At 55.4% G+C, this 19469-nt stretch overlaps 1 protein-coding gene across 1 annotated transcript; it reads left to right on the forward strand.

Moving 5' to 3' along the window:
- The first annotated feature begins 9110 nt into the window (after positions 1–9110).
- GNB3 (G protein subunit beta 3) lies at positions 9111–18971 on the forward strand. The gene is made up of 9 exons (XM_074983606.1): positions 9111–9167; positions 9827–9865; positions 10079–10185; positions 10323–10386; positions 15803–15965; positions 16066–16132; positions 17464–17665; positions 18074–18290; positions 18816–18971. The coding sequence occupies exons 1-9, from the start codon at positions 9111–9113 to the stop codon at positions 18920–18922; spliced, it is 1023 nt and encodes a 340-aa protein (XP_074839707.1). The 3' UTR covers positions 18923–18971.
- Positions 18972–19469: the final 498 nt, after the last annotated feature.

Here is a 19469-nt window from a genome sequence, read left to right on the forward strand (position 1 = left end):
GAAATAAAGGACAAATGAACAACCTAAGACAGAAAGGAGTTGTGGGCCTGTTTGGGGGGGGGGGGGGGGAGGAGAGAGAGAGAGAGAGAGAGAGTTGGCTGCATGCTGGATGGCAAAGGAATGGAGATTTAATTAACAAATGATGGAAGGAGAGTGAGCCCTGGCAGAGGGAAAACAAACCAAACAAGCAGATACACCTGGTGGAGGGGAGGGTGAGCCAATCTCTGCTGGGCCTGGTCTTGATCCTTTGTGAGGCTGGGGATCTCCTGTATGGATCTCACTGCCCTGAAACAAGGTCTCCACCATCTGTCTGTCTCACAAGCACATGCTTCTGGGAGTAGCAGGGCTGCTGTATCATTTATCATTGTCCAGGTTGGGATAAAAAAAATCTCCTGTCACTACGCAGAGTATTAGCATCCAAAGATGGGATTATATAATAGCCAAACAGGAGCTGAACAAAATAGAGAGGGAATATTGAAAAGAGCATTAAACCCATTCTTGGGAGAGATTAGAACCAGAGAAAAACCCAGGCTGCAGGAAATGCATGGGCCTAAGGCAGACTCGACCTAATGGCAGGGCTGAGAGGCACTGGCAGAGCTGTGTGGGGAGCCCAGGGCTGGGATAGCAGAGGGGCTGCAGGGCAGGGCTGAGGGGCACTGGCAGAGCTGTGAGGGGAGCCCAGGGCTGGAATAGCAGAGGGGCTGCAGGGCAGGGCTGAGAGGCACTGGTAGAGCTGTGAGGGGAGCCCAGGGCTGGAATAGCAGAGGGGCTGCAGGGCAGGGCTGAGGGGCACTGGCAGAGCTGTGTGGGGAGCCCAGGGCTGGAATAGCAGAAGGGCTGCAGGGCAGGGCTGAGGGGCACTGGCAGAGCTGTGAGGGGAGCCCAGGGCTGGAATAGCAGAGGGGCTGCAGGGCAGGGCTGAGGGGCACTGGCAGAGCTGTGGGGGGAGCCCAGGGCTGGAATAGCAGAGGGGCTGCAGGGCAGGGCTGAGGGGCAGTGGCAGAGCTGTGTGGGGAGCCCAGGGCTGGGATAGCAGAGGGGCTGCAGGGCAGGGCTGAGGGGCACTGGCAGAGCTGTGAGGGGAGCCCAGGGCTGGAATAGCAGAGGGGCTGCAGGGCAGGGCTGAGAGGCACTGGTAGAGCTGTGTGGGGAGCCCAGGGCTGGAATAGCAGAGGGGCTGCAGGGCAGGGCTGAGGGGCACTGGCAGAGCTGTGAGGGGAGCCCAGGGCTGGAATAGCAGAGGGGCTGCAGGGCAGGGCTGAGGGGCACTGGCAGAGCTGTGAGGGGAGCCCAGGGCTGGAATAGCAGAGGGGCTGCAGGGCAGGGCTGAGGGGCACTGGCAGAGCTGTGAGGGGAGCCCAGGGCTGGAATAGCAGAGGGGCTGCAGGGCAGGGCTGAGGGGCACTGGCAGAGCTGTGAGGGGAGCCCAGGGCTGGAATAGCAGAGGGGCTGCAGGGCAGGGCTGAGTGGCACTGGCAGAGCTGTGAGGGGAGCCCAGGGCTGGAATAGCAGGGGGGCTGCAGGGCAGGGCTGAGGGGCACTGACAGAGCTGTGTGGGGAGCCCAGGGCTGGAATAACAGAGGGGCTGCAGGGCAGGACTGAGGGGCACTGGCAGAGCTGTGAGGGGAGCCCAGGGCTGGAATAGCAGAGGGGCTGCAGGGCAGGGCTGAGGGGCACTGGCAGAGCTGTGAGGGGAGCCCAGGGCTGGAATAGCAGAAGGGCTGCAGGGCAGGGCTGAGGGGCACTGGCAGAGCTGTGTGGGGAGCCCAGGGCTGGAATAGCAGAGGGGCTGCAGGGCAGGGCTGAGGGGCACTGGCAGAGCTGTGAGGGGAGCCCAGGGCTGGAATAGCAGAGGGGCTGCAGGGCAGGGCTGAGGGGCACTGGCAGAGCTGTGTGGGGAGCCCAGGGCTGGAATAGCAGAGGGGCTGCAGGGCAGGGCTGAGGGGCACTGGCAGAGCTGTGAGGGGAGCCCAGGGCTGGAATAGCAGAGGGGCTGCAGGGCAGGGCTGAGGGGCACTGGCAGAGCTGTGAGGGGAGCCCAGGGCTGGAATAGCAGAGGGGCTGCAGGGCAGGGCTGAAGGGCACTGGCAGAGCTGTGAGGGGAGCCCAGGGCTGGAATAGCAGAGGGGCTGCAGGGCAGGGCTGAGGGGCACTGGCAGAGCTGTGAGGGGAGCCCAGGGCTGGAATAGCAGAGGGGCTGCAGGGCAGGGCTGAGGGGCACTGGCAGAGCTGTGAGGGGAGCCCAGGGCTGGAATAGCAGAGGGGCTGCAGGGCAGGGCTGAGTGGCACTGGCAGAGCTGTGAGGGGAGCCCAGGGCTGGAATAGCAGAGGGGCTGCAGGGCAGGGCTGAGGGGCACTGGCAGAGCTGTGAGGGGAGCCCAGGGCTGAAATGCAAGAGGGGAGCTTACACAGTCATTGGCTTCCAACCTCTGTTCAGGCAGAACTGCTGTGTATCCCAGTGAGCTCTGAAGGATGCGTAGGCTGAGCAGCCACTACCACACCTTTTACATCCTAGTGACATTGCGGAGTTACTCTGGGGCATATCTGCTGAAACCAATTGCTCATCCCCACTCCCCCCACGTCAGACGGTTTCCCTTCTCGTCTTCTCCACCACTCTCACTCTCTAGCCGGGTGCTGAGAGGATGGAATGACTGTGTGTCTTCCAGGTTCCCTTTACACTTCCATTGGCAGCGTCATGCCCCTCCTCCCCTTCCACGTATTTGGAGGGGACTGGGAAAGCACCTGTCTCGCCAGCCGCCATAGTCCTGTCCCAGGCAAGCAGGCAGGGCAGTGCTGCAGTGGCTAGTTCTGGCCCGGAGGCGGCCTGGGTGATTAGACTGATGCTTCCTGACGTCAGACGAGATCCGGTAAAAGGTGTTTATCTCGGGCTTGGCCAAAGCTGCAGGAGAGATTAAAAGCGATTGAGGCCAAGATAATCCCCCCGCAGCAGCGTCCCATGAGAGCAGCTGCCAAAAGGCTATCAAGCGAATGCATTTGCCAGCCTACCCACTGCCATGCCTCGTCTCACCTCTGTGCCCGCCCCCACCCCCCCGAGGGCCTGATCCCAGCCCTGTCCCCAGACATCAGCCATTCTACCTGGATACCACCAGACGCAGGCCCTTGGTCCCTGGCCTCTCCGGTTATGACCTGGCTCCTGTACCTGAGAGGGGCTATTTCTTACAAGACTGTTGGGATTCAGTGCCTGGCACAGCCCCCTCCTTAAGCTCCTAGCGCTTTTGGCCTACTCTTCATCTGAGATTGCTGCTAACACAAGCAAAAGGAGTCAAAGCTGTGTGTGATGTTTCCCCCTTCAGCGGGAGCACGCTACCCTCGCCTGTCCCTCCATCCCCTCCCTATCCACCTGCTTTGCATTAAGTCCCAATCCGATTTCCCCAACTCTCTGGTGTCGGGTTTAATTTGCCTGACGCTGCTCCTGGAGTCAGCCCTGCCCAACGCTCCCCCCGCCACCCCTGCACACAACCTCCCAGCTCCCCATGGGGAGGTCAGTCCCTGGAGAGGCTGACATACCAAGAGTGAGGGAACAACGCAGTGTGTGGACGGCTGGCGCTACAAGGAGAAGGCCTGACGGGGATCGCAGCGTGACCAGGGGCTCCCATCCGGAGGGGGAGCTAAACCCCAAGGGACCACCTTCCAGGCGGGGAGAGCGGCCAATTCACCTCACCACCCACGGTAAGGATATACTCGTGCTGCTGCTTCCCCTGAGGCTACCTCGATCTCCTGAGTGTCTTTGCCCACAGGTGGCTCCCAGGGACTTCTGTGATCCTTCCTGCAGCTCTGGGAAGCCCAGGGTGTGGGTCTTACTTTGCTGATAGATGCATAGACTGTGCGGAAGAGGGTCCTTCTGTAGAAGGAAGGTTGTGGCTGAACTCACTCATCCCTGTTGCACATGGGATGGGGAGACCCCTTGCCTAGCAGGGCAAAATCACAGCAGTTTTCAGCCTGTCTCAGGTGTATACGACGCCCCTTGCAGGTAGTTGGGATGCAGGAGGACCCCTCCGTGCATTGTGCTCCCCACCTGGCTCATTGGAGCAAATGCTTATCCCATTTGGAGCAAAAGCGCAAGATGAGGGTAATTTTATCCTTGCCCTTTGATCTCTGACAGAGGAAGGGGATCATCTCTCTAGCCAGCTCTGAAGGAGCTCAGGGTTACCAGGGCAAGCACACAGCACCTGCCTAGGGATTACACAGGGACCCGTGACATAGCCTATTAATCCTCAGCCCTTCTGTGCCTTTTGCTTTTCCGTTGGATGCTCCCAGCCCCCCAGCTTTTCGAGACAGGTGAGGACACACTGGCTGGTACAAACTGGAGGGTTTAACCCTCTCCCTCACCAGCGCCCTCGTCTGACAATTTCCCCATTCCGCCTTCAAACAGCATGAGGAGATGTGGGTGACCCCGCAGGTGCGCTTATCTCTTGGAGTTGGCCCTGCTGCCCGTGCCCCGGTGTGGTGCTGGGGGACTGTGCTGCAGGGCTAGGGGTGCTCTCCCCACAGCCACTAGTAGTTTGTTTAGCATGTGTTCACTGCACCAGTGGCAACCAGGTGCTTGCCCAGGGGTGCTGAGCGCTGTCCTGATGCATGCAAAGGGCACAGGCCCTGGCCAGGGGAGCTTGCAGGCCAAGCACACGAGGGGTGCGTGACAGGGGCAGGGCGTGCAGCAGACACGCTTTTAATAAATGAAGCTGTATTTGCGTAGTTTGTTATAAATAGATCATGTGCCTGCCGGGAGCTGGCTGTTTGCTCGTGGGCATCACGGGTGAGTTGGAGGCTCTTTGTGGCTGAGGGGCAGCTTGGCGGGAAGCACAGGGACATGCGTTGACTCGTTGGAGGCGCAGGGTGACAAAGGATGTTGAATAGTAACAGAGAGGGAGCCGTGTTAGTCTGTATTGTATCCAGACAAAAAAGCTGTCGGGTAGCACTTTAAGGACCAACAAAATAATTTATTAAGTGGTGAGCTTTCGTGGGACAGACCCACTTAAGAAGTGGGTCTGTCCCACGAAAGCTCACCACCTAATAAATTATTTTGTTGGTCCTTAAAGTGCTACTGGTCTGCTTTTTAGTTCTGAGAGGGTGACAAAGGGAAACGCGGGGGCCAACAAGAGCTGGCGCCCCACAATGGGCAGTTGTGGAGAAGACAAAAAAAATCGAGTGGCGGGAGGGACGGCCATGGAGGGAGTCAGTGAAGGGGCAGGCTAGCTCCAGTAGCTGGGACATAGCAAGGGGAGCTGGGCTGTAGGATGGCCTGGGTAGTTCAGTGGGTAGAGGAGGGATGGCTCAGAGGTTTGAGCATTGGCCCACTAAACACAGGCTTGTGAGCTTAATCCTTGAGGGGGCAATTTGAAGCAAATACATTTTTAAAAAAAATCTGTCAGGCTATGTCCTGTTGTGAAGGCAGGGAACTGGTTTCGCTGACCCCTCAAGCTCCCTTCCAGCTCTATGAGGTAGGTACATCTCCATTTCCCCCCATGTAGCTCCTGGCACCGATGCTCTAGCACAATGGTAGCGGGGTTGCTGTGCTGTTGGAGGTATCAGCTCACAGCTGGAGCATGAATCAAAGCAGCTGACCTGTAATGCAAAAAGTGGTTTGGGGTTCCTCACTTTTGGGGGAACCCACCTTGAGACACCCTAAAGGTGCTAGATTTTCAGAATGGGATGAGCACCCACCTGCCAAAAACTAGGCCCTTTAAGGTATCTGAGAATGGGCTTCCAAGAATGGAGGCTCCCAGGACCACTAGCTGCTTCTGAAACCATAGGTCCTTAACCCATTTGATAGCTCCCTAGGTAATTCCCCACAGTCACTATTAACTCCAATGTGTGCCGCTTGGGAGAAATCCATTCTGCTTCCTCGAGTTTTCTTTGTGTATTCAATTCTAAGACCGGATTCTCCTCCATTTCCTGCCCTAAATTTTCCTGCGGTATCGCTCTTAAGCACCTGCCGTGTCCTTCCCCAGAAGCAGCTGCATTTCAGAGCTGAGTAGGTGACCCTCTCTCTGCAAATCACTTTGGCTTGCAGCAGAATGGAGGCTATGGGGAAAGCAGAGTTATCATCATCTCTCAGCTGTGGCTCCTTGTGCCGCTGAGGCTGGAAACAATTCCCAGCCTTCATTTAGATTGTTTCCTCAGAGGTATTTGAGGGTCCTAATGGAGACCTGGGCCTGAGTCATGGCTTCTCTTGCTCCCTCTATATTTAGCTGTTCTAAGCCTCCTTGACAACTTGCCTCTGTCCTTTAAATCTTCCCCTCCCCACAACTCCCTCATCTTGTGCGACTTTAGTCCATGTGGCAGCTTCCTACAACTCCACTCCCCCAAACCAGTTCCAGAGTGTAAAAGCACAGCCAAGGAGAGAGAGAACGGAACAGGCCCAGGGCGGAAAGGCCTGTGTGGGAGGGACGGGAAGTGGATTGGGTGGTGGGGAAAGTGGAGGAGTCAAGGAAGCCGCACCAAACGTGGCAGGAGCTGCAGAGGAGCAGGAAGCTGTCAGCCCCACAGGGCAAGCCTGTGGATGGGTGTTGCAGCCACACAGCTGTAGGGCAGCTGGATGCAAGGAAGCTCCAGTTGTCCAGGCCAGAAACAAAGGTGCCTAAGACAAAGATTTCAGAAGCAAGGGTAGTACTGAGCCTTCAAGGGCCCCTGGGCAGAGGCTGGAGGAGATGAGCCGGAGAGAACCGCCCGGCAAAATGGTGGTGGGTGCAGCAGGACTGCTCAGAGGTGGTGCAGAGAACTGGTGGCTGGAGGGTGGCATAGAGGCTTTGCTGGGTGAGTGGGAAATGCTCCCGTTGGAGGTGAGCAGAGGCAGCAGAACGCAGCTGGGTACAGTCTCCAGGACGTGGCTGATGCAGGGAAGGGTACAAGCAGGGTGATGGGCAAAGTCCGGAGGGACTGCTCCCCAGGCCTGGAAGGTAACAGTCCTGATAAGAGAGGACTCCCTCGTTCTTCAGCAGCCTGGCCTGAGGATTTTCAGGGCAGGGAGTGGCTCCATGGGACACGTCCTGCACTCACTGGTTTATAAAGGATGTGCGTGGTGGTGTTGCCAACTTCTTTCACGATCTTATCACGCCTCATGATAGTTGATGCTTGTCCATAAAGCCCCTGTTCCTGGTTCTGTAACTACCTGAGACTCTCAGCTTTCATCCAAAACATCCAGCTCCTCCCTTTGCTGCTGGGGAGAAGGGTTGGAAACGGAATCCGGTGCATCCACAAGGCACAGGAACCACACAGCGAAGAAACAAGGCTGCACGTGCAGTTTTGATTTAAATCTCACACTCTTGGAGCCTGACTCGTGAGTTTCGAGCTCGTAGGGCTGGTGGTGGGAGGAATCACTCGGAACTGTCTCTGTTCCATCGTCTGCTGCCCAAGAATAGGGCCCAGCAGCTTGTGCCAGTTTCTGCCCCCTTGCCGACTTTTAGTAGAGGATCAATTCCCAAGCAGGCTGCGAGCAGGGGAAGCTGCCAGTCCTCCCTGTGAATTCTGGGGGGGTTTAAGTCTTCGCTTTCAAGCATCAGCTGGTTGTCTCAGCCCCCAGGTAGTGGGTCATGCTGAGAACCCCTGTCTCAGAGCTGGGGGCCTTGGGTATAACAAGGGGATGGGACCTCCCAAAGCCGCAGAGGGAGTTGGGGTCAGTGTTGAGATCAGGGTAAGCTGGGTGCTTGTGTGACCGCCCAGGAGAGATTCAAATGCTGCGCAGCCGATGAGCAGAGCGCCCACGGCTGGGTTTGTGTTTCTGCTGGTGGTGCGCTTTCATCGTGCCTCAGTGCACAGAACAAAATCCATTCTGCAAATGGGTTAAAAAATCTGCACATGGATGGAAAAGATTGGCAGGAACATTGGGTTTGCTGGTCGGCTTTCCTGGACCTCAGAGGGAAACCTAGAAATGGGTCCCCCTGCAATCCTGGCCTGGCACTTTTAAGGCTTTTTGCAAGAAGAAAAGCCAGAAACCAACTTGCATGTAATGAAAGCAGAGAGAGTACGTGGCAGCCCCTGGGGCTCCCGGCCAGGGCTTCGAGAACTTTTGAAGGGTGGATTGGGCTGGAGAGATTCAAGAAAGCCAAAGAAACACTCTGGGGTGGTGGTGTTGAGTTCTTGGGAGAGAGTAAAAAAGCCACCTTCAGCTGGCTTGGCAAAGCCATACACAAAAGGAGAGAACTGAGCCGTGTCTGTGTGTGCCCGATGAGGGCCCCGAACGGGGAAACCACAAGGAAAGAGGCTGAGGCTGAGATGAGGGAAAGGAGCTCAAGAATTATGTCCTCAGTGCTGAGGTGGGTGTGAACCCGGGGGACCATCTCCTCAAGGGAAGGGCCTGGAGTCCGTTATAAGGAAATTGGGAGCTGGGGCTGGGTAGAACACAGTGAACCCCTCAGGTCCTGGAAAGAGAGAACCAGGCCATCGTGTTCCCTGTGGTGGGAAAGCTGGAGTCCTGGCGAAGGGTCTCTTACTAATCTCAGGGCTGGCTGAGGCCAAGGAACTCTCCAAATCTGGGGGCTGCTATCTGCTAACAAACAGGTGAGATGCAAATCGCATGGGGCACATCAGGAATCTGATACCACGACCGAGGAAGTACTGAACTAACAAAGAGCAGGTGTGTGAGAGACAGGACAGGGAGTCATGGGGAAGAACTGGATGTTGGAAGTGGATTGGAGACAACTTGCCCTCCACTCTGAGTTACCGTGGGTCCCCGATGCTGGTGATGGCTGTCGAGGAGAGATGAAATTAGGATTCTGCTTTCCTCAGACCTGTCACTCACTCCACGAGTTGGGGAATTAACTGCATTTTCTTGGCCAAACCTCACATGAGATGAGGCCTTTCCTCCGTCCTACATTCCCCACACACGTCCAAGCAGATACAGCACTCCCTTTCCCTTCTTGTCTCAAAGTGCCCTGCAATGCTGCTGTTGAATGGCTGCCACGTTCCACCCCAGACCTGGTTGCTTCTTAGTGGGTGCCAGTGTGCAAAGCCCTTTGGGGTGCTGCGTGAAGGAAGGTGTGAGGGAAAGGCAAGCCCCAGTGACTAGTGACTTCATACAGCCTCTGTCCCCTGTTTGCTCGCTCCAGGATCCAGGCTGTCCCGAGTGGAGGCCCCAGTGCTAGACAGTCGAGATGGGTGAAATGGAACAGATGAGGCAGGAGGCCGAGCAACTGAAGAAGCAGATTGCGGTAAGGCTGGAGATGAAAAGGGAACCAGTCCAGGTGCCCCACACCCCCTGCTACCAAGCCCATCTGCCCAAGGAAATCCTGGCCCAAGGGGACTAACTGCTCCACCCTGCCCAGAGGAATCCTATCCTGAGGGCGCCCCTTCTTCCACAGCAGGGAATTCCCTCCCACAGGAAGCTGCCACCTCTAGTCCCGCTGCAGCTGGGTTCTCTCCTCCCTTAATCCCAAGAGTCCCTAGGAAGGAAGCGACTGTCCCCAGCAACCCCACAGATAAGAAAGAGCCAGGCCTGGCATGTAGGCTGGATGAGCAGCAGGTGGTGGGTGCTCTGAGGCTGGGGAAGAAGTGTCACATCATAGATTCTGAAACCTTCTCCTCCTCCAAGGAGTTAATCTCCTGGCCATTGGGGCAGTGTGGGGTGCTCCTCAGTGGAGAAGCTTAGTAGGGGGAGAAGAGTAGATTTATAGCCTGGGGTGAGGGGGCCTCAGCTTATTTGTAGTGCTGATCGTGTTGTTGCCATAGTGCCCAGGAGCCCCTTGTACGGGGTGCTGTACAAACAGCGCAGAATGAGGGTCCTGGGCCCAGGGAGGTTTTCAAATCCCATGCCTGCGGCTGTCCTGCTCGCTCACGCTCTCTCTGTCTCACCTTCCGCCTCTCCCTGCAGGATGCACGGAAAGCCTGTGCTGACACGACGCTTGCTCAGGTAGGAGGTGGCGCTAGCCACCCTCGGCTGGGCGTGGATGTGCGAATCAGCCACAAGCCCCAGGCTGGGTTAACCAGAGCAGCCTGGAGTGGGGGTGTGGGATGGAGCCCTGTGGTCATGTGTGCTGAGGGAGTGGGGGGGGGGAGAGCCCCCCTCTCCTGTTGGCCGAAGTTTAACTCGCCCTGTCCGTGGGGGAAACCCCAACATCCCTAGATTGCGTCCGGGGTGGAAGTGGTTGGAAGGATTCAGATGCGTACGCGGAGGACCCTGCGTGGGCACCTGGCCAAGATCTACGCAATGCACTGGTCCACAGACTCCAAGTGAGTGATATGCTGCCCGCCCCTGCTGCTGTCGTAAGGAACGTGAGCTGGCGCAGTGACGGAGAGGGGAGGGGATGCAGGTCCGAGGGACCCAGTGACAGTGGGGACCCTAAGGGCATCGGCTTCTTTTCTTGTAGACTCCTGGTCAGTGCCTCGCAAGATGGGAAACTGATTGTGTGGGACACTTACACAACCAATAAGGTAAGAGTCCGTCTCCAGCTAGGAAAGGCCGGGAATGGAGTAGCTTGGAGCTCCCCCCCTCAGCCAAACTTCTGCCCCATTCCCTGTCGCACTGTGGTGCTCGGTGATCTGCGTCAGCCAGGGGCTCGGCTCCAGCTGTCTGTGCGTTACCGAACACAAGCCTCCGACATGCCTGGGTCCCCCACCCCTTCCCCAGGCCGATTTCAGAACCAGAACCATTTACAGGCCACATGTACATAGCAGACAATTCCCAACACTTACCACCAGTGCTCCTGTAAGCTGAGCGCTTGAGCGGGGCTTTCAGTGCCGCCCAGCTGATTAGCAGAGCACCCACAGCCACTCGCAGTGGGCAGCGTGCGTTTCTATTGGTACGGCGCATCCACGCAGGTCTTGGTGCACAGAACAAAGTGTGTTCCACCCGTGGAGGGAAAACATTGTTTACAATCCGCTTACTGGCTGCGTTTTTCTTGAGGATGCTCAGTTAATCTCTGAGGGGCCTTGCACCATTGCTTGGCCCTGCAGGGCTTCTTTGAAACACCGGCACTATTGTCAAATGGCCGATTTCGCTTGTCCAGGCCGTGCCAAGTGCTCAGGCTTGTCTGTCCTCACTCGCTGTGCTTGCTGCCTGAGACGCTCTTGGGCAAGATGGCAAACTCAGCGCCCCTTAGCTCCCTCACTGCTAGAAGCTGAAGAAGCTGGGTCTTCCTCCTCAGTACGTATCCGCCTGCAGCGGCATCCTCAGCTGAAACCACTGGTGTTGGCAGCTATGCTTTCCCGTGGTAGGTACGGTAGGGTGTCTTTTCCTTCAAGTGCTGGCAGCTCCTGGGACCTCCGGTCATCATGATTTTGCCTTTTCTCTCTCTTTATATTCCTGCAAGTCCCCACTTCCTCAGACATCCGCTTCTCTCATTACCGACAGTCTGATTAAAATCGACAAGAAGTCCTGTGGCACCTTATTGGCTAACAGAGATTTTGGAGCATGAGCTTTTGTGGGCAAAGACCCGCTGCATCTGATGAAGCTTATGCTCCAAAATCTCTGTTAGTCTATGAGGTGCCACAGGACTTCTTGTTGCTTTTGAAGATCCAGACTAATTTGGCTGCTTCTCTGATACTTGTCATTCTGACTGTGTTTCCTGGGAAATAAATGCCGCCAGGGAACAACTTGTGCTTCATTGGCGGCATTCTGCCTTGTCATAGTGTTACATATGGCTCGGAATCTGACTCCTTGGCCTCTTTCAGTAGACAGTTTATTATTTGGACGCTGCTTTCCACCAGCCCCCTGGAATGGTATGATGGTGACTAGCTGTCGTGCAGCTGAATAAGTACGGGCTGCGCCTCCCTGGTCCGGCGTGATTGGGGCCTGACTGGTCCCGAATGAGAGAATTTGCTGGACCAGGGGAGGTTTTCTGCCACCACCCTAAGCACCTGCTTTGGCTTGCTCCCCCCCAACCTCCTTGCCCACCTGCTGTGAGGCTCTGGCCTCAGCCCCGGCACCAGGTTCCATGGCGGTGCAGCAGGGTTCCAGCCAGCCCCGTGCATGGGGCTCCAGCTCTGGTCCTGGGCTTCAGGAGGGCTCTGACTGGCTGGTGCGGCCAGGGGACTCTAGCCCTGCACTCCTGGGCTCCAACCTTGGAATGGACTCCGCTGGGCTGCAGCAGGGCTCTGAGCCCTGGCCACCAGGGGGCTCCAGCTGTGGCATCCTGGGGACTCTGGCCCTGTCCCCTTGCTGCTGTGGGCTGCCAGAGGGCTCTGGCCCTGGGCTGCCCACCTTCTTGCAGCTAGCAGCCTGCCCTGCCTCTTTGGGCTCTCTTGTGCGGGAGCGTCCATGGTCCTGCTGGATGACCGATGTTGCTGGGCAAGAGTGCTGATTTGTGGAGGTGCAACTGTATTTCACTGCACTCTTTAAACATATGCCTGTTGTCAGCGGCACTTTGTCAGACGTGACGAGGTGACGCACACCATGTGCGCTAAGGATAGATTTGAGATGCTCAGTCTAGTGACACGAACTCAGGGTAATGAGAATAATAGTTTTCTTTGTGACCTCCTGGCTTGATCGTGGTGGATAATACCACCCTCCGGCCAGTCATCCAGGCCTGGAAGCCAGGAGGTCATCTTTGATTTGGAGCGTGTGAAGGACTGGGAATTTTGGCAATATTTTGAGAACAACTGTGTGCACACAGGGCTACTGATGGATGAGCATGAGAATAGAATGGGGCAGCTGCTCTGCAGTCCAGCAATTTAAAAGGGTCAACCACCAAGGCAGCTGCAGTGGCCAGAACCTCTGGCCCTTTAAATCACAGCTGAAAACCCTGGCAGTGCATGTCCTGCAGCAGCGGCAGTGCTGAAGTCTTGGCTGCCTGGAGGGGAGCGATAGCTCCCAATTCCTCCCCTTCTGCCCGAGGCCCTTAGAGCCTGGCGAAGTCTCTCATCAGCCCTGTGTGTGCATCAGTTTCCCCTGTGTGGTTCATGGGTAGCCAGGTGTGGGGGAAAGGTCCTTTAGGCTTTGCAGTGACCTGGAGACACCCAGGACTACCTGCCTGGGGGCCCATGGCCATGGAGAGTCCCAGAAGACATTGGCCACTGCAGCTGTCTGGACACTCAGCACCTAGCAACTGACAGCCATGGCTGAGCCACCCTCCCTAGGAATCCAGCTGGGTGTGACCAGCTGGAGAACAAAGAACTGGGGACTGGGAATGGGGCCTGGCAGTCCTGGGGAGGAGGTTATACGGGGGTGGCTGGAGGCCGAGGGGAGCATCTGGACCGGAACTAAAGAGGCAGCTGAGGACTCTGGACTGACCCACATGCACTTTGCTGTAACTTGCCTGTGTTACTAAGGACTTTCCACACTGTGCTCCAGACAGCTAATAAACCCTTTTGCTTTTACAATGCTGGCAGAGAGTCACTGCAGAGCCAGGAAGTCAGGTGCACATGGCTCCCTTTAGATCTGCAAGCCTTCCCCCGGTGTTCAGTTTGCTTGCTGAGGGGAGCTCACGGTGAGAAGCTCGGGTGCCGGAGACGCTGAGGTTGGTCCCAGGAGGTGAGGAAGCCAAGAGACTGACCCCAGGGTGAGAGTGTCACCTGGGGCTGACACACAGATGGGGTCCTCCCAGGGATACTCCAGAGCTGTTCAAGAGCTCCAGGCTCATGGAGCTGTGAGACGTGGTAGCAGAGGATGGTTGATGGAAGCCCCCTGTAGCCAGTTGGCTGCTGAAGGCATGGGAAGCGTGTTTTATGGGAAGAAGGGCTCTTTTGAAGATGGGGTTTACTTTCGAAAGAGCCATGTCTACACGGCTTTTCTTCTTCCAAAAGAAGCTCGTCGGAAAGAAGAACATGCAAATGAGGCACCAGATATGTAAACCTGCACCTCATTTGTATTTTCGAGTTTCCTCGTTTGCGTGCCTCTTTCAAAAGAGGAATGCAAGTGTAGACTCAGCCCGTGTGACCAGCAGTAGTAAAACAAGGGGAGTTACAGGAGCCAGGGAGGAAATAGGAAAACACAGGGAGAGGAAGTAGTGCATAACCTTCTGCCTGAGAAATAAAAGCAAAACCTATTCAGGGAGAGCAGGTTAGGTGCTGGGAAGCGCTACAAAGCCCAGCTGATTGCATGGCTGGACGATATGGAGCCGTCTAAGGAGCAGGTTCTAGGCACAAAAGGGGTTTCCAGGTCTGAGAACAGCATAGACAGCAGCAGGGTGTCCACCAGACCTGGTCCCCATCCAGCAGGAGCGGAGGGATCTTCACAACCTGGTTCCCCATGAGTAGATTAAAAGCAGTTGGAGTTGCAGCTGAGAGCAAACAGCTGCTGCTGCTGCTACTAGAGCAATAACACGAGAAGCCTGGAAGGAGCAGCAGAATGACAAGGAAGAACAGCATAAGTGGAAAAAATATTGATGTCGCCAGGGGAGAGGGCTGCCAGGCACTCAGTGCAATGGCAATAAATGGCTTTCGGTCAGTTCAGCTGAAACTGGCCTCCCATAAACAAAGACATGAAACTTTTTACCCCCATGGGCTCCTGCCAAAGCCACTGCCTCTATCTGAGTGTAATAACACTAAGGTTAGCTGTACTGCGCGCAGAAGGTATGGCTGCAGCACATGGGAACATATCTGAGCTATCTTGGATCACTTGTCTCTGACTGGGACTGTGGCTGCCGTATGCCTCAAGCCCTCAGGTCTCTCTTCTTGCGCTATTTTGGATTCTTTATCATGTCAGCATTGTCCACCCTCGATGCGCCTCAGTGAGGAGTGGGTGGCATCTGTTGCTTGAAAAATTATAATTAATTTGTCACAGGTAACTTATAGGTCTCTCCGTAGTCTTTTCTGTGAGATTTTGTTCCAGATCCCAAACACGACCTATTTTCGTGTGAGGGATTCAGGCAGGCCCTTATCACTGCGTTTGGCTCGTCAGCCTTAGATCAGAGACAGACTCTTCTGTGCTTTCCCCTGCCTTTTGTTCCCTTCTCTTGAATAAAAACCTCTCTCATATGTCTCCTTTTTAGGTGGAGAGCAGTAGTCAAATGTCTGTACTGCAGCTTCATAGATAGCCTCCTCTTCCTGAGTTAACCAAAAACTATTCTACACATCAAGTACAGCTTGAACCTCCCCTAATCCAGAACTCCTCTTGCCCAGCAACATCCATAATTCGGCATGATTGTAGTTAGCTGGATGACCACTTGTCATGGCTGTGGCCAAGTTTCCTGTAGTCCCATCAAGCTTGTTTCCAGCCACCAGGCCTGGCTCTCAGTGTTCTGTGCAGTTATTTAGCTGGAATTTACCCCAAAATGTCTTCTAAGAGCCCCGTAACAGTGGAAGTGTTGGTAATGTGCTAGACAATATTGACCTCCTGGGGTCCAGCAAATTCTCTCATCCAGCACTGGTCAGGTACTGAGGGTGCCAGGTGAGAAAGGTTCAACCTGTACTTCAGAACCAGTTATTGTCAGAAAGGAGGCGTCCTTCCCTTTTCCTTTCTACTGGCACCCGGGACCTATAGATGCAGAGGGAAGGGCTGGTTGAACCTTCTCTAGTCGTCTTTGTGTTTTCAGAGCAGTTTAGCTCTGGTGGGGCTCTTAACTGCTCCATTCTGCCACTCAGGGTACGATCTAAGTGCCTTTCCGCTCCTAGTACCAAGTGGTGTTCAGTAATCACGCAGACAGAGTGCGTTACAGAGATCTGCTTCTTTCACCAGCTCAATTCCAATGGCCTAACAGTTACGTAATAGGTGCTTCCTAAAGGTGCAATTACCTGCAAGCACTTCCTGCTAGGATAGGCTGAAACTGGGAGCTTCCCCTACAGCCAGCACACACACCCTGCCTACTACTGGAAGAGGCTAGTACTGGTGTGGCTCCCTTCACAGCCAGCGCTCTGTCCCTGCTCACTTCAGTTTCCCTGCACGGGACTGTTTCGTTTCATTTCTCCCCAGGTTCATGCCATCCCTCTCCGCTCCTCATGGGTCATGACCTGTGCCTATGCCACCTCAGGGAATTTTGTGGCCTGTGGGGGTCTCGACAACATGTGCTCTATCTACAACCTCAAGACTCGTGAAGGCAATGTCAAAGTAAGCAGAGAGCTCTCGGGCCACACAGGTGAGTCCCCGCCTTTCTGCAGCCCAACACATCCCTGCCCCAGAGCCTTACTCGTCTGATGCTGCCTTGATTCTCATCACCCATTATTCCCACTCTTTAGGTTACCTCTCCTGCTGCCGGTTCCTGGATGATAATAATATCGTGACGAGCTCTGGAGACACCACTTGGTGAGTCGTTGCCTTTGCCCACCTTTTGCAGTTCAACCAGACATCGAACAACTCATGACTTTATTGCAAGTTTCCGGTATGTGGCATGCTTCTCACCCAAGGGGCGCATTTGAGCCTCCTCCTGCATACAGGACTGGCCTCCAGGGGCTCCCCCATCTCACGCTTGGCCTGATCTGCCTGCCGTCACTACTTGTTTTGCAGCTCACCCTGCCCTCCAAAGATTTCTACATACCCCATGGGGGGCAACACCCCTCTCCTTTTGAGAAACTGGATATTTGTCTTGTTTGCATGTGCCAACTAATGTTCTCCCATTTGACATGAGCCAATGAGACAAGTGCCCAGGTGTGCCCGAAAAAAAATTGGAATGCTCAGGAGAGGGGCTAAAAAGGGGACTGTCCTGGCCAAAATGCGACTTATGGGACAAAACAACAGAAGACAACCAAAAAAAAAAAAAAACCTGAAGTTGATTATGTGTGAAAGTCATGACTAAGGTTAAGATTATCGTAGAATCCTAGGGCTGGAAGGGACCTCAGGAGGGTCATTGAGTCCAGCCCCCTTTTGTCACAGATATTTTCAGTAAAAGTCACAGACAGGTCCTGGGCGAAAAAGAAAAATCCACAGAACATCTCCGTGACTTTTACTAAAAGTAGCCATGACCAAATGGGAAAGTGCTGGGCAGCTGGATGCACCTGAGTCCCCCAGCTGCCCAGGAAGGCTGGGAGCGGTGGGGCACCCCAGCTGCCCACAGCAGCTCATAGCTAAGGAGCCCTGACTCCTGAAGTGGTGCGGGGACCATCAGGGAGGTCTTTGGAAGTCATGGAACCCTTGACTTACTCATGACTCATGGGTTTGAATGCTCGCGGTGGCAGTACTGAGGCCCAGAGAAACTAGATTCTGCACTCTCCTCTTGTATGATAAACTTGGTGTTTTAATTTCCAGCTGAGGCCAGACCCGCACCGGTTTGGTGATCAAAATAAGCTATGCAACCAAAAGCACTTCTGCGCCCGATTAATTATATTACCCTCCCTCGCCAACACTGCCGTGCTACCAAAAGCTTTTCTGACCTCGACCTGGCCACAGTTAGCTCAGCCGTCCTCTTAGTCCTGGGCAGAGACACAACCAACTAGCTCAGCGGTGTGGGCGTTAATCTGTGCTCAGGCAGTGCGCTGAGGTTCCGGCTGTATGAACTCACTTGACTGGTGAAGGCTTTCTCCATCAGGAAGCCAGGTGATATTACCAATGCAGCCTAAATGCTGGTCCAGTGCCAGAGACTTGGACTCCAGCAGTGCTGTTGCTGCAGCCCTGCTGATTCACCTCTCCTCCCCATACAGCGCCCTCTGGGATATCGAAACAGGCCAGCAGAAGACTGTGTTTATGGGTCACACTGGAGACTGCATGAGCCTGGCTGTTTCCCCAGACTTCAAACTCTTTATCTCGGGGGCCTGCGATGCCACTGCCAAGCTGTGGGATGTGCGGGAGGGAACCTGCCGTCAGACGTTCACAGGCCACGAGTCGGACATCAATGCCATCTGCGTACGTACCTGGGTAGCAGGGGACGCAGCAGAGCGGTGAGGTTAAGGGCCAGTGGGGCACTCTCGTAGTTGTCTGAGGAGCCACCCTTCGGAGAAAAAGGCTCACATGGCTTGGGTGCTCGTCTGAGACTCAGACTCTGGATTTAGTTCCCTGCCTTCATTGGGCAAACTCTTCACTCTCTCTCTACCTCGGTCCTCAACAGTAAAGGAGGGGGTGGTTTCAGTAGCATTGTCCTGCCTCGCTGGGTTTTAAAATCACTCATGTTTACAAGATGCTCAGCCACTAGGTAATGGAGACACATAAGTACCTTACCTAGGGCCCTGGGATGACAGGGGGCAGACTGGCATGGTGGGTGCTGTGGGGCAGGATTCTGATCTCTTGCGCGAATGGCTCCATCTCCCTCTTTAGTTCTTCCCCAATGGGGATGCCATCTGCACTGGTTCAGATGATGCCACCTGTCGCCTCTTTGACCTGCGGGCGGACCAGGAGCTCATTGTCTATTCCCACGAGAGCATCATCTGCGGAATCACCTCAGTCGCCTTCTCCCGTAGTGGGCGTCTCATGCTGGCTGGATACGATGACTTCAACTGCAACATCTGGGACTCCCTGAAGGGGGAGCGTGTGGGTAAGTGCTCCTGGGGCTGCCTGTTAGACGTTCTCCTGCACTGGAGGATTGAGACCAGTGTTGAGCACTTGGCCGGCCAACCACAAGAGTCAGGTGCCGCCCAGCTGATTAGCAGAGCGCCCACAAACGGCAGCATGTTTCTGCTGGTGGAGCACATACGCATATGTCCTGGTGCACATATTTATTCCACCCATGGATGGAAAAAGTTAGGGGGAACCCTGAGTGGTACCCCCAGCTAGTCACCTGATAGGAGACAAAGTCCACTTTTTTCCTAGAAGGGCAGGTTAGTAGCCTGGGAGCCAGTTCTCCTGGGGCTTTCCATGGTGGAAGGTGGGTCACCCTTTTCCTAGGAAGGGCACGTAGTTGTTCTGCTGAGGGAAATGTCACCTCTGGGCACTAAAGTGTGCACCAGCTCCCTACTAGGACAGGTGCATAGTAGGTGTACAGGGGTGTAGGGGACATTCCCACAGTGCAGCATCTCCCCCAGCCCTGCCCTTGTGCTGATGTCTGCTCTCTCTCCTTTAGGGATCCTCTCTGGTCATGACAACAGGGTTAGCTGCCTGGGGGTGACAGCAGATGGCATGGCCGTGGCTACTGGCTCCTGGGACAGCTTCCTCAAGATTTGGAACTGAAGAGGAGGGTGGGGAGAGGGAGATTGGAAGGGGGTCCACACCAGAGGGATTGTCAGTTGGGCACAATTGGTACGTCTCCCCCTGAGGCACTAGCCTGCGGATGAGATCTCGGAGAAAGGGGCCCTCCTTTAGCTGCTCCCCGCAACCCACACCCTAAATATGCCATGCGGCTTTCAGCCCGAGACATGTTGTAAGCCCCCCGCACAAGAGTAGCTATTGCCCAAGCTTCAGGACCTTTCAGTGCATACCCAGAACCACCCACCCCCTCCCTCCATTAGCTCCTCCCTCAACTGACTCCACCTCTGTGTGGTCACCGCCTTGACTCCCAGGCATCCGTCCCTCTGAACCCACTCAGATAGCAGGACGCCACTCACTGGGAAAGACCTCCAGCTCAGGGTGGGGCGCACTACATGACTGCAACTGTTTCTCCAGATGCACCTCCCTGCCCTCCTCAGGAGGCACCCTCCTCCCTGCACAAGGTTAGAGAGGAGACTCTGCATTGATCTGCGCTAAGAAGGGCTAATGGCTGGAGAACTCCTCCCAGCAT

The sequence above is a fragment of the Carettochelys insculpta genome, chromosome 1 (assembly GCF_033958435.1).
Source record: "Carettochelys insculpta isolate YL-2023 chromosome 1, ASM3395843v1, whole genome shotgun sequence".
In the NCBI taxonomy this organism is placed as follows: domain Eukaryota; kingdom Metazoa; phylum Chordata; order Testudines; family Carettochelyidae; genus Carettochelys; species Carettochelys insculpta.

Coding starts and splice junctions, on each gene's coding strand:
- GNB3 (XM_074983606.1), top strand. CDS start 9,111: ATGGGTGAAATGGAACAGATGAGGCAGGAGGCCGAGCAACTGAAGAAG. Junction 10,186..10,322: donor CACTGGTCCACAGACTCCAA/GTGAGTGATATG, acceptor CTTTTCTTGTAG/ACTCCTGGTCAGTGCCTCGC. Junction 10,387..15,802: donor ACACTTACACAACCAATAAG/GTAAGAGTCCGT, acceptor ATTTCTCCCCAG/GTTCATGCCATCCCTCTCCG.